This window comes from Amblyomma maculatum, chromosome 11 (assembly GCF_055883805.1).
Source record: "Amblyomma maculatum isolate TAMU_Amacu chromosome 11, ASM5588380v1, whole genome shotgun sequence".
In the NCBI taxonomy this organism is placed as follows: Eukaryota; Metazoa; Arthropoda; class Arachnida; order Ixodida; family Ixodidae; genus Amblyomma; species Amblyomma maculatum.
Window position 1 is genome coordinate 8705423 of NC_139354.1, and position 12548 is coordinate 8717970.

At 45.2% G+C, this 12548-nt stretch overlaps 2 protein-coding genes across 4 annotated transcripts in view; one reads left to right on the forward strand and one right to left on the reverse strand.

Moving 5' to 3' along the window:
* Window positions 1–1403: 1403 nt before the first annotated feature.
* On the reverse strand, window positions 1404–10906 carry Oseg6 (intraflagellar transport protein Oseg6). Of its 2 annotated transcripts, none has more exons than XM_084583330.1 (2): window positions 2716–6416; window positions 1404–2034 (listed from the first exon to the last, which is right to left on the reverse strand). In XM_084583330.1, the coding sequence occupies exons 1-2, from the start codon at window positions 6400–6402 to the stop codon at window positions 1708–1710; spliced, it is 4014 nt and encodes a 1337-aa protein (XP_084439456.1). In that variant the 5' UTR covers window positions 6403–6416; the 3' UTR covers window positions 1404–1707. The 2 variants fall into 2 exon arrangements, 1 of the variants encoding a protein (XP_084439456.1); XR_014701710.1 differs by lacking the exon at window positions 2716–6416 and adding an exon at window positions 10360–10906 and having other exon boundaries at window positions 1903–2034.
* Window positions 10907–11014: 108 nt separating this feature from the next.
* Window positions 11015–12548, forward strand: part of LOC146172748 (uncharacterized) — a 28959-nt gene continuing 27425 nt past the window's right edge. Inside the window, exons 1-2 of one of the 2 annotated variants that reach the window (XM_084584611.1) lie at window positions 11037–11164; window positions 11382–11484. The gene's annotated coding sequence lies outside the window, so the exon portion shown is untranslated. Of the gene's footprint in view, window positions 11165–11381; window positions 11485–12548 lie in introns of both variants that reach the window. The other variant, XM_084584610.1, reaches the window with a different exon arrangement.

The following is a 12548-nucleotide window of genomic DNA, read 5'->3' on the forward strand; positions in this document are numbered from 1 at the left end:
TGCCCCTGAATCTGCGCCTGTTGTAAAAGCACCTCAAAGAGGTTTTGGTGTGAGCTTTTGCTGCCGATTCATGGTTCCTCATTAGCAGAGAATTGCACGCCGGTTGTAGCGGCCGCCTTTCGATTAAGTAAGAGCCCAAAAGCGCTTTGTAATTACAGGAACTCAAAGTGGTGCAAATTAATACCAGTATCACAGCACCCACGTTTGTTGTTTCAGGAGGTTGAAGCCGCAGCTGTTTATCGTCGAACTGAAAGGCCAAGATGATTCTGTCACTCTTTTTGTATTGCGAGATGTCATGCAGCTTACTGAACTGTTCTTATGTCTCTCAACAAAATATCTGGCATACAAAAGCTTTTCTTATCTGGTCTTATTTACCGTTGTAGACGTTGACCTAAAAAAAAAAGAACAAAGAAAGTTTATCGGGTTAGCTACTGTACAGTGTTGTAAGAGGCAACTCAGGGCTGATAATATTCCGGGGGTGTTATGTGCGTAGTACTTTCTGCCATTGGCCAAATCTACTCCAGTCCATTCAAAGGAGTACCATTGCGTCTTCTTTTACTGCAGTATCATAAAAGGATTACACACATGTTCCAGAAACGAGTGCAAAAGGAATTGTTACGTCGGACATCGGACATGAGTTATTTCACATAAAATTTAAAATAAAAAGGGGAGATAAAAACATTTCACTTGCCAATTTCACTTTCCAGTGTCAATACTGTCTGCTGACAATTAGATATGCGCCTTGCGCGTAACTTTGCAGGCAGTTGTTGCCTTTTCGGGGAAGCGCACAGCGGCTCATTTTGAAAGCTGCCGGATTATACTTTGTTGGCAAGATTGGAAAGCTACAACCAGTTTCCGCAAAGACTCCTGTTCAGATTTCCTCCTCCCATTTTCGGCTACCAAGGGCTTTTTATTTTTTGCGCTGCCTTCTCGTTACGGTTCTAACAACAACACTATCTTCTGTGAAAGTTTGAAGCGAAATGGAAAGTGTTGCCCCCGACGTTATTTTCATCAGCCGTTGTGCCCTTTCACTGCTCATTTTCAGTTTGGCCAGGTGCGATCTTGTATCCATTGCCCGATTACAAAAAAAAAAAAAAAAATTCAAACTAGACACCCAACCAATAAGAAGGCAGCACTCAGACCAGCTGCCACCTCGTTCCCGCCACCGAATACTGTCGCTGCCGTTCGACAGCATCGGCTCGAAACGAGCATTTCTACAAAACGTTAAAATAAATATTACAGCTTCGGCGATCTTTCTGGGCGCCCAGATATCATAACTTTTCGTACAATGCATACCAAGAATGAAAGCCGCATGCTTGATTGACGTCGCAAAGCTGCCTCAAGAAGAATGAGTGTGCTTTGAGATAGCAAATAACGTTTTCTCCAGGACAATAGAGGTTCAGTCACTGATATTTTATTTAGGTGCAAGAAAAAGATGCGTGACAGATAATTTAAAGGGGTCTCCAACACTTCTTCGCCAGAAGTTTGTATTTTCCCTTAGCACGACCACACATTATTTACTGCCAGCTTCACCACGTCATGACTGCGTAGCTAATCCTACAGGGCGCATAACTGCAAAACAAACTTTGTTATGATTTTTATGCTGAGATTCAGCTATGCTGCACTTTCCAGCTAATTTTTAACATCTTGATGTTATTAGCAGTTTTGCACTTCGGAGGCACCAGGTAAATGCAGTCCGCTGAGAAGCTACTCTTCTGTGTCTTTGTGCATCTGTGGCTCGAACTGTGAAAGCTGCAGTTGGTCCGCGGACGCTGGCTCAAGGCACATGGGGCAGCTCGTCTCTGATGCGAGCACGGCACAGAACTGTGAGTAAATAGCAGGGAAGCTGCACCTCGGACACTGCGTGAAGTCGTCCTTTACAATGTGCTTGCCAGTTGCCAGACAGAAGGGCAGGTTGGCTGTGCAGTAAGAGCACAGCAACTCCATCTCTGCCAGACTGCAGCCGCAAAAGGGGCATGGTGATTGGGCCAACTCTTCTTGCTCCCGATGGGGCTTGCGTACAATGGCCTCCACCTTCAGAGTTGCGGGAAAAAAAAAAGTGGAGACAGGGTTTCACCAACGTGTAGTCACAACTTTGCTGCATGCCCTTTGGGCTAAGAACTAATATCAACATATGCCTCAGGAAAAAGGAAAATGTGTGTTTTCAGATGCAAGGCAGGCATTTCTGGAAGAGTTAAACACTGCATTTTACTCTGAACGTTGTGGTGCTCCTTAAAAGTGCATCTCTGCAAAATACGCAAGAAGCATGCAGCAGCCATTATTTGAATGACATTAAAAAAAATTGTGGCTACATTTTTTCTGTATTGTCATGTTTGCTTCTCCGTGTCATACTTTTGTCGCTTTGCGTGTTTTTTTTTTCTTCGTTTTTATGGCAATAGCTGGCAAGAAAATTTCTTCTAGCAGCCTTCTACAGCTATGCAGCTTCAAAGGAAAGCTAACTGAAAACGTTATCTCAAAACGATAGATGACGTTTTTATTGTAGTTCTACTTAATTTATTTCTTACATTAAATCATCAAAATTCTCGTGAAAAATATCCTCTTCCACAGTAAGGCATTGACTCGAACACTTTTGTTGTTGTTGAATCGTGCAACAGACTAAAACATGATAAATGAAGCGAAAAGAATCCTAGAATAGCGTTTTAACAAAAATTTAAAAATCTATGTGCAAATGTTCGGCCTTTAGAAAGAAAATACCTTTTTCCGATACTTCGCATCGATCTGGCTACGATATTCCGGGCGCATCAAGGTGCTGGCATATGTAAACGCCGAGTTCTTGAGACCAGCCCGCTGGCATTCTATCACAGCTGAGGTCAGAATGGGAACAATGTGCGCTGGAAACCGGCTAATGTTGTTAGCCACGCGCTCCAGCAGCCGAGCTGCTTGCATGTGGTCGCCACGACGTATGTGCACCTTCACCAGGATGTAGCTGTGGAGTAGCATTAGGTTGTGGTGCATTTCGGCTGGAACCTTGATCTGATGCTTGCGCAATTCCTGATACATGCTGAGAAGCACATCGTGCGCATTGCGATAGTTTCCGGCATTTTGTTCCTCGCGAGCAATGACAACAGCAGTTTTGCTTGCTTCCTTGTACTGGCCAAGCCTCATGTACAGCCTGAAAAGATGCCTGAAGTCTTTGGGTATTCCATCTGTTTCGCCCATGAGGAACTCAATCACTTGCCTGGTTATCTGATCATCCGCAGCTGCTGCTGCAGCTTGCACAATTAGGTTGATTGGCTCATCGTCATCCTTTGTGGTTGCCTTTAGAAGCAGCTTTATGGCCTGCTTGTAGTGGCCAGCCTTGATGTAAAATTTACCGGCATCAAAGTTGTTACGTTCTTCTTCATAATACGTAGCAATGCTATGGAAGTCGTCCAGAGAACCGCTGTCATCAATGGCATCGGCATAGGCATCCATCTTTTTGCAACTTTTAGCCAGCTGGAAGGCTTCATCTGAGCACTTGGAGAGCACGAGGAATTGTATCGCAGAAACGGTATCTCCTAATTTCTGAAAGAACTTCGCTACGAGTCTTGCACCTTCTGTTGACTTGCTCTCTTTCACTAGTCGAACGGCTTCTTCCAAATTGTTCAGATGGTTCAGTTGTATTCGAACAACGTTTTCAATATCATGTGCCTGTTCATATGCTTTAGCTGCCTCTGCAAAGCGTCCATCGGCTTCCTTAGCCTTAGCGTACTGAGCGTATATTTTTGGTGACGTGACATGCTGGAGTAGTTCACCAACCTTGCTCCAATTTTTAAGTTTTATGTATAAGTTGGCTGCTTTGTCGTAGTAATTTCCTTGCTCATAAAGAGGCGCTGCCTCTTGATGCTGTTTCATGCCCTCGAGAATTTCTGCGCACTCTCGTAGCAGCAGTCTGTTATCTAGTTCTTTTGCGACTTTGACTCCTTTTCGGATGTCTCCACATCGAAGCGACGTCCTTGCTAAGCCAGCACGACACGCTTTGTCATGGTCTGTGTGGTTTGGGTCATTTGTAATGCCAGACTCATAGTAGGTCAGTGCACTGGCATTGTCGCCTGCAAGCTCAAGTTGCTGTGCATACTCCCTTGATATGAAAGGTATCTGTTTCTGTGCTAAGCGCTTTGCTAGCTGCAATGCCTGTTCCCAGTGCAACAGGTCACGCCGCATTTGTAATGCAGCTGTTGGCTGGCTTGATGCCAAAAAGAGATCTTGTGCAACTCCAAAATCTCCTTTAAACATGGCAAGGTAAGCTGCCAGAAGATTTTTGTCCTCGATATCACAGAGTTCTCGCAATGACCACACCATTCCAACATCACCAATTTGCCGGAATACCCGAATAGCCAGGTCAACATCCAAGTTAGACAAAGCGCTGTTTCCGAATGCAATCCAGTCTTCTTTCGAATTCAGAATTTCACACACCTGCCAAGCATCATTGAATCTGCGCAATTTCAGGTATTCATCGAGCGCTTCGCGCTGCTGAGCAGCCGTGCCCTTTCCTTTGTCCTCTGTTCCAGTGACGAGCAGTAGTGCAGTTTTCCCACTCTGCGTTTGGCAGGTCAAGCTGCCGTTATGGAGGAGTAGCGGGTATTGCCCAGAAGGAATGCTTGCCTTTCTAATGGCCTCTACAAGAGCCCCTACAACTGTTTCTGAAACATACATGTATACGTAGGCATTCGTGTCGTCAAATACAACAAAACAACCTCTATTGTCCAAGTGTTGGTCCCAGAAAACACCCTTAACAGCGGATGGTACGTTTGGAATGTCTATCACATGGTCATTCACAGGGTTGTATAGAAACCCTCGCAACCTTTCATCCAGGACCACTAGCCTGCTGTTCGACGGATCAAGATGTAGCTGTCGAATTCCACTGGAGTGTTTATACCTATTGATGACAGTCCAGTCTTCAAGAAAGAAAAACTCAATAAAACCACTGTCCGTGCCATATATGAGAAAGTCTTCAGTAACTGTATGGCACAAAATTTTTACGTGGCCGTGAGTAGAATCTGGAAATAGCTTGCTTTCCCGTTCTTCTAAGTCGCTGTTCTCCATTTCTATAAGCTGAAGCTGCAGCTTGCCATCGAAAAGGGCAGCAGCATAGTCGCCATTCAATTTCATACTTCTCACTGTTCCTAGGTATTCTTTATCATGAAGTGGCACCATTGACTTGTCACCCAGTGCATAGAACCATGCATGATTGTTCATCCCAACAACGAGATGAAAGGGCCCTAAAGCAATAAAACTAGGCTCAATGTCCACTCTAAGTGTCATGTGAAGTTCAGGCTCTGTGACACTGTCCACGGTCACCTCAGTAAGCGATGTCAGATAGGCAAAACGATGACCAAGGCTGTTCCCCAAAGTTGGCAGCTTTGTGAGGAAAACGTGCAGGCTGCCCCCTGCACCTCCTGCTCCCAAAAATTGGCCGTCATCAGACCAGTCAAGCCATTCAATTTTCCGTACATCATCAACTGTTACTACAGACTGCACATCTTGTAAATCGGAGAGGTCGTATACTTTGATAATATTATCACTGCAGGATGCCACTTTATTTTGGGATAGACATATAGCTATGTGCGACAAAGACTGCTTGTGACAACGAACTTGCATCATCTCTTGTCCAATATCCTTAGGGCTTGTCGAGATGGTTACGAAGTAACCATTTGTGAATCCTAGAAGGATATAGCCTGCTCCGTACCACTTGTACTCTATTATCTTTCCATACATTTCCTGGAATGCAAGAACAAATGGATTTTCAGGATCGTAGATGTCAAGAAGAAGCAGCGTCTTTTTGTTGAGGACCAGGCTAACTGTGTTTTCAGCCGTGCTCCTTTCGTCTTTTTTCATGCACGAAAACTGCACCAGCGTGGCTTCTGATTTCAGTGTTGTCTGACATAGCGTGTCGCCCTCTTGGTTGCTTACTGTCAGCATATTGTCCTCTCCAACTAAAGCCAGCATGTTTTGCTGACTCCAAGCCCCGTAAGTTATCCTCTTGGCATGCTTCCCCAGGATTGGTACTTTCCTGCATGATCGATGATGGTAAATGAGTAAATTCCCCTTGGACGTTCCAATGGCTAGAAATGGCCCAGTCTTAGCCCACAGCAACAATGTCAGCACGTCCCTAAGGCCAGTGTCCACCTGCGCAAGCTGCTGCGTGTTTGCGTCCCACAAAAACAGCCGTGCAGACCTGTCCGTGATGATGCCAAGCGTGTCGCCATCCTTGTCGTAGCCCAGCCCGGAGCACATGCCGGGCAGGCTGATCTGGTCCTTCCGGTCGCCATGACGGTCGTACACGTTCACTGTCTGATCATAACCAGTTGTCACAAGGTAGTTTCCGCTCGCCTTCTGCCACGTGAAGAACACCGGTCCCGGACCGTGCGTCTTCTCCGGAAGCGTAAACACAGCCTTCATGCTCGCGCTGATATTCTCGGTAGTGAGCCGTTGTAAACTCGGGACGTTGCCATGGGAGACGGTGCGAGGCAGGATCGTTTCTGTCACGTGGCTCTACGTCACCGCTTGACCGAGCACGAGCTCGGCGGCAGCGGTGCCAGCGGAATGCGGGTATCGTCTGCGTCTACGCCGTACGGTGCAACTACTCCGTGGGTGCAACATAGCCTGAGACGATGCTTAAGTTTAGCTTTTCTATAAAAGCGACTGAAACTAACCTCGCTTCGCCGGGTACTCAAGAAAACGATATTTCCAGACTCATTTCTTATTATTTAGTTTTTGTCTGTATATTCGTAACGGAGCGCAAAAGCGTCTTGGGAACAAAAAAATATCGCCGTTTTAACGGTTACGCCTCACCGAGAGGAGACCGGCCTTGCGTATACCCTGCAGTTCCTTTTGCGCGGCCGATGCTATAGTTTTTTTTTTTTTCAGCATTTTTGTTTTTACTTCAACATAATGTAAACGAGATATGTCGGAGAAATCGGCGTCCCGTAAATAATGTAAAAAGTTATTTCCTACTTTGAAAGGAAAGAGTTATTGGTATACTTCTATATATGAAGTTTGAATGTTGCGGATTCAGTAATCCGATAACAAACTTATTTCATCAAAGAGCTCCAGGAGAGCTTATGCTTATGAAGCACATGCGATCTCTCGACGCTTCACAATGATTCGAGCAACAATCTGAAATAAGGATTGTCCTATGCTTACATACAAAGGTGACTTCCCTACATGTTTGTGCGTTATGGTGAATATATAGTCGTAAGACCACATTGAAACGGTTATTTACGTGATGTTTCGGTCGTGGGATCGGCCCTCCTCAGAACGTACGAGTCTACATAAAAGCACAGAATATAACAACAGAGCAATAAAATAGCACACAGTGTGACGAAAAGATGGATCAAGCACGTGTCCGCAAGATAGCACGAGATGTTACAGTAGTCGTAGAAACATGTGCTGCAAAATATAGGTTTGTTCGTTTTCAGGTAAAACACGATTTTACCCGGTTTTTGCAGCCTGAACATGTTCCTAAAGATCAGGTAAAACCCGCTTTTTCCCGGTTTCTGGAATGGCTGTGCCCATGGTACTCGTTGAAAGCTCGTATGAAAGTACCAAAGTAGAAGCTATTCGTAGGATATTTTCTGATAAAGAGGTCCTTTATGTGAAGGCAGTCTTAATGAGAAATGCACCAGACCCATTTCAGATGTCCCGAAAACGAATAACTTCAGATGCTAAGCTTCTATCACCCCGTAAACTGACGTCACGCTACAGCAGATTGTCAATGAGTTTTCCTTGATGATCGTTAAAAAGCGACTGAGAAAGTTGTTTTGTTTGTGTTACCTAAGAACAGCGCCACATTAGTAAAAACTTTTTGTAAAGAGTTTTGCACAAAATTCTCCGCAAAATGGGGCTGCACTCTGAAACCGAACGTCTCAGACAAAGAAGAATACCATGTTGACAATATGGAAAATTGGTGTCTGAGCGGCTGCTGAGTCAGTCGTTTGATGACTACTGACCTCTTTATTTCCGTGGCGGGCGATGTAGGCTCGATTCATGAGGAGTTTAACTAGTACTTGCTGGAAGCAAGCCCCATAAATGAAAGTGTTGAACTGGTATACTATTGGAAAGACGCAACTGTGCGCCACCCCAGGCTAGCAAATGCAGCACTGACATAGTTTTGTCTAGCTAATGGCAGCTGTGCGTTCAGCGAACGTTCTCTCAGCTAGGATATCTCCAGAGACAAGACAGGTCTCGGATGGAAACCGAAATGCTGCACATGCAGATAATTATGTATCTTAATAAGGGCGTGTAAAACGTCGATTACCAGCTCACTTGAAGAAAATCTTTCTTGTCCAAACACTGACCGCTGTATATCACTGAGAGTAATAATTAAGACAGAAATGCCGAATTATAAAATACTTTCTTGAGAACAAACCAAAACATAACACTATCGTTACCACTCATTAGGAGAAATCGAACAAATTATTAGTTTGTAAACTTAACCCGATAACACCCGAATTTCGGAGTGTTTCCATAAAAAACCCGATTCCTCCCCTATTATGAAATCAAAAAATAACGCCCGATTTTTACCACCCAAATTTGAAAAAAAAATATATATATAAAACCCGAAAACGAATAACCATAAATATAATGTGTTGTCTTTTGTAGGTGCACAGTGTAGTGACGGTCGATCAAATGCACTTGCGTGATATGCCAATTGGCGTACTGTCAGTCACATAATAATAATCCACAAAGGCCGAGCAGAATAAAGCATAAAAGGCAAGAATTTTTTAATACCTACGGAATACAAGGCGACAATGAAAACTGAAAATTAGGGTCAATGCATTGGGACATTTCATGCTATGCTCGTATTCATCAGAAGAGAATAATAACAATAATAATATAAATAATAATCGCATGAGCGAACTCTGATGCGAACATGCTAAGGCAACTAGCAGACTGAGGAAATGAATCAAATTGCTCTAAAAACGACTAAAATTTAAGAGAATGAAGTTCAAGTTCAAGATAACATTATTGCCGTCGATGTAGAGGCCCCTCCGCTCCCTTAGTTATACCCTAGGGGGCCTCCAAGGGAGAGGCAGCCCCGCAGGGGGACGTCTATCGCAAAGCGTTCGGTGCCAGACGGATTACTCGAGCTTGCTGCTCCGGAGCCCAGCTCCGGAGAACGGCATCCCAGGTTTCTTTCTCTCTGATTCCATCAATATGCCCTGGACAATTTGGCCATTCCCAAATAAGATGATCCTGATTGGCTATTATCCCGCATTTGGTGCAGAACTTTTAAGGTTCCTCTCCCTCCCCGTATATATAAGATGGAAAGAATCGGTTTGTTAGTAATTCTCTCCACTCTCTGCACTTGTTAGGTGTGAGAGACCGATCAGGAGGTGTGAGGTCTAATCTTTCATTCCTGTGTGCAGCCATGATTTCCGTGTACGTGATGAGCGGACCCTTCGACTCGGGTAAGGGTGATTCCACGGCCGCCCGGGTGTAGATATCTCGGGCGAGACTGTTAGCAGCCTCATTGCCTGGAATCCCCTCGTGAGCCGGGACCCACATGATGGAGATCTCTCTATCCAATACCGATTTTCCAAGTATCCTAACTGTTTCTTTCGAAACAATCCCCTTATTAAAGTTTCTTACTGCTATCTTGCTGTCGCAAAGTATGAATTCGGCTTTGGTGCTCCTGCAGGCTAACGCCAGAGCAGACTCTTCCGCTATGAGCGAGCTTCTTGTGTTGAGGGATCCGGTGACCACTGTCTCGTAGTCTCCATCGATTACTGCCGTTACAGCCGCCCCTTCTAGGCCGCAGGCCGCATCGCAGTACGCAATTGAGTAGAGTCTACCCCTCGTAGTCTTTTTCTTATAACTATGACTATATGTGCCCTGCGCTCCTTGTTCGCTACAATATCCTTTGTACCCTTTAAGCCTGATATTATTCGAGTTTGTTTCCTGGAGTGCTATGGCTATTGGGGGAGCTGCGCTTGATTCCAATAGCTGTTGCAGTATCCCTCTCTTCTGTCTATAGCCCCCGCAATTCCATTGCCAAATAATACAAGTCGTCTTTCGTTTTCGAACGATTACGGGCCATTGTCTGGAAGAATGTGGTCTAGAACTTAGACCCGAGTATGTTTGTCTAAGTTTAGCCGTCTGCATGGCCCCTTCTATTTTATTTTGTCTCTCTTCCAACTTGGACAGTCGGTCATTGCCCATCTGGGTGTCAACTAGCTCTCCCTCTTGAGTCTCCATGGCTTCAAGCCTTCAAAGTCCCTTCCGAAGTTCTGAATTTCCTTTCTCTATGCATTCTAGTTTCTTAACCAGTTCGACATTCTCTTTGATTAACTTCTCCAATTTCTTTTCAATGGAATCATTACTTTTATCCTGGAATAACCCCCTCCCGGGGCTCACCTGTTGCTTCGCAGCTTCCAAGTTCCAGAGGTTGTCAGGGTCCCTCCTGGACGATCCAAGTTCTTGTACCACCGGTTTTTTTAACCCGCAGGCTCTCTCCAGCACCTCCGGGCCCGTCAGCCTTGTCTTCTTGTGCAGGAATGTTCAGCCGCACCTTGGAGCTGTTTCTCCCGCGCGCAGACTTGGGCCTATCCCTGGAGCCAGAACTTCCCCTACTAGTTGGGTCCTTCATTCCCTCAAACTTGTTGCGAAGGGAGATGTGTCCAACTGCAGAGGCCTCTTCCTCTTTCCGAAGCTTTTGCTCCCATTGTTTGCTCCCATCTCTTCTTGATGACGGTATGTGGTGTCCTATAAATCTTTCTGCAGCTCTTGTCCCTCAAGGGATGCTGCTTCTGGCATAGTGCGCATCTCGGGACGCAAGTGTGGTCTTCAAGGTCTTTTAATGCAATTTACGCGAAAACAAAGCTCGAAACCGTCTACAATGGAAAGGGAAACCTGCATATGAGCAGAGCCCGGCCAACGCGTACGCGTGTTCACAACTAGAGAGATGCATACGAACAGAGCCCGGCCAACGCGTGTGCGTATTCACTACTAGAGAGATGCATTTAAAGGCATCTCTCTAGTTGTAAATACGCGTATGCGTTGGCCGGGCTCTGCTCGTATGCAGGTTTCCCTTTCCATTGAGTCCTTGCGCCGGCAGCAGCGTGCGGCGGTAGCAGTAGCACTCGGTTGCGCTGGTTGCACTTGAAGAGAATTGTAAACAGTTGATGCGACTGCTTCGCTGTGCCTTGCGTCTTCGCCTCGGGCAAGTACCTCGGTTTGCTGCTTTACTGCCAGCAAATCTGTGCTAGCGTTTTCTTTTTTTTTTTTTTTACTTTTTTGATCCCCGCGACAAACAAGCGATAACGTCGCTCCTCACTGGCGAGGGGGCGACGGCTTGGCCGGTCGCGATTGCGGTAGGAGCGTGGGGCAAAGGAAAACAAAGAGGAATTATATCTGTGGCGCCGTTTTTATCGAACTAGAATCCTGAAACGCGCGCCGGTGCTGTTGTCACTCGGACCTGCATTCCCAGAGCAGCCGAATACCCCAATCAAAGTCCCGACGCCTTCGCCGACGGCGGTTCCTGTAAGTTGCAGCTTCGATAACCATCTGGGATGTAAGCTTGTTAGGAAGCCCAGGAAAGAAAAAAAAAAAGAAACATGACATTGACCTTGGTGTCAGTTGAGGAAAAGCCGGTTCGCAACTCCGAAATGTGTACATACTTGTATAACACTTCCTCCGACGAGTCGATACGGCTACCGACTGCAAGCATGCGTTTTTGATGAGCGTTCGAACGAAACAAAAGCCGTGGGGCTTCGCCTCAATTTGACTTGATAATCACGTATAGCTCGTGCCATACATATTCGAGCCAGCAAAGCCGGACCTTGAAACCGGCTGTGTGTGACACGGTTGCTGCATTTCGCTCGTGTGTGTTTTTGTTTCTTATTTTACTTTTATACTTGACACTCACCCCCTTTTTTTTTTTTTTTTTTGCGAATTGTGCCGTAACTGATTAAACATAATCCAATAAATTCTGCAGTGCTGAGGGGTGTCAGTCCTTGCTCTAAATGCGAACGATGTTTCAGTTAGATAAATTTACTGTCGTTATTGATTAAACTGCGCGAAAAAAACACTGTGTAATGTGACTGGCACTGAATTGCAGCAAAAATCGGGAGGCGAGCTTTTGCAGGTAGACGCACCGAAAGCCACTTCGCACATATTTTAGGGCCAGATGCTTTACATAAAATATTTTCACTACTTGTGCCTATGTTGCACAGCATGTTTGAGACGATTAGCGGTATTTTTTTTTTTTTTTTAGAAGCCGTAGAGGGTGAACTACAGCTTAATTGTTGCATTAAAATACTTTTCAAGTTCGTTGTATGTGGCAAAAAAACCCTGGCTGAGAAATGGGCACTAAAGTTCACACTGCATGTCATCTGATTGTTTTTCCAGTAAAACCTGTATAATCTCAATGGCAAGGTTTTGTACATCATAAGCCAAATGATTGCTGTGTTTTAATTAATATACATTGGATTCATTGGGCAACCAGGCAGCATTAAAATTTAGGCTTCTATTTCTTCAATGTACAATTCAATGTGAGCATCAACTTGTCTGCAAGTTATTTTCAACATGACGCACCACCGTGGAAA

Bases quoted from the DNA above. Each gene is read 5' to 3' on its own strand.
- Oseg6 (XM_084583330.1), bottom strand. From the start codon at position 6,402: ATGAAGGCTGTGTTTACGCTTCCGGAGAAGACGCACGGTCCGGGACCG. The intron at 2,035-2,715 runs GTATTTTCTTTC...GCAACTCTGAAG, and splicing joins ATGCGAAGTATCGGAAAAAG to GTGGAGGCCATTGTACGCAA.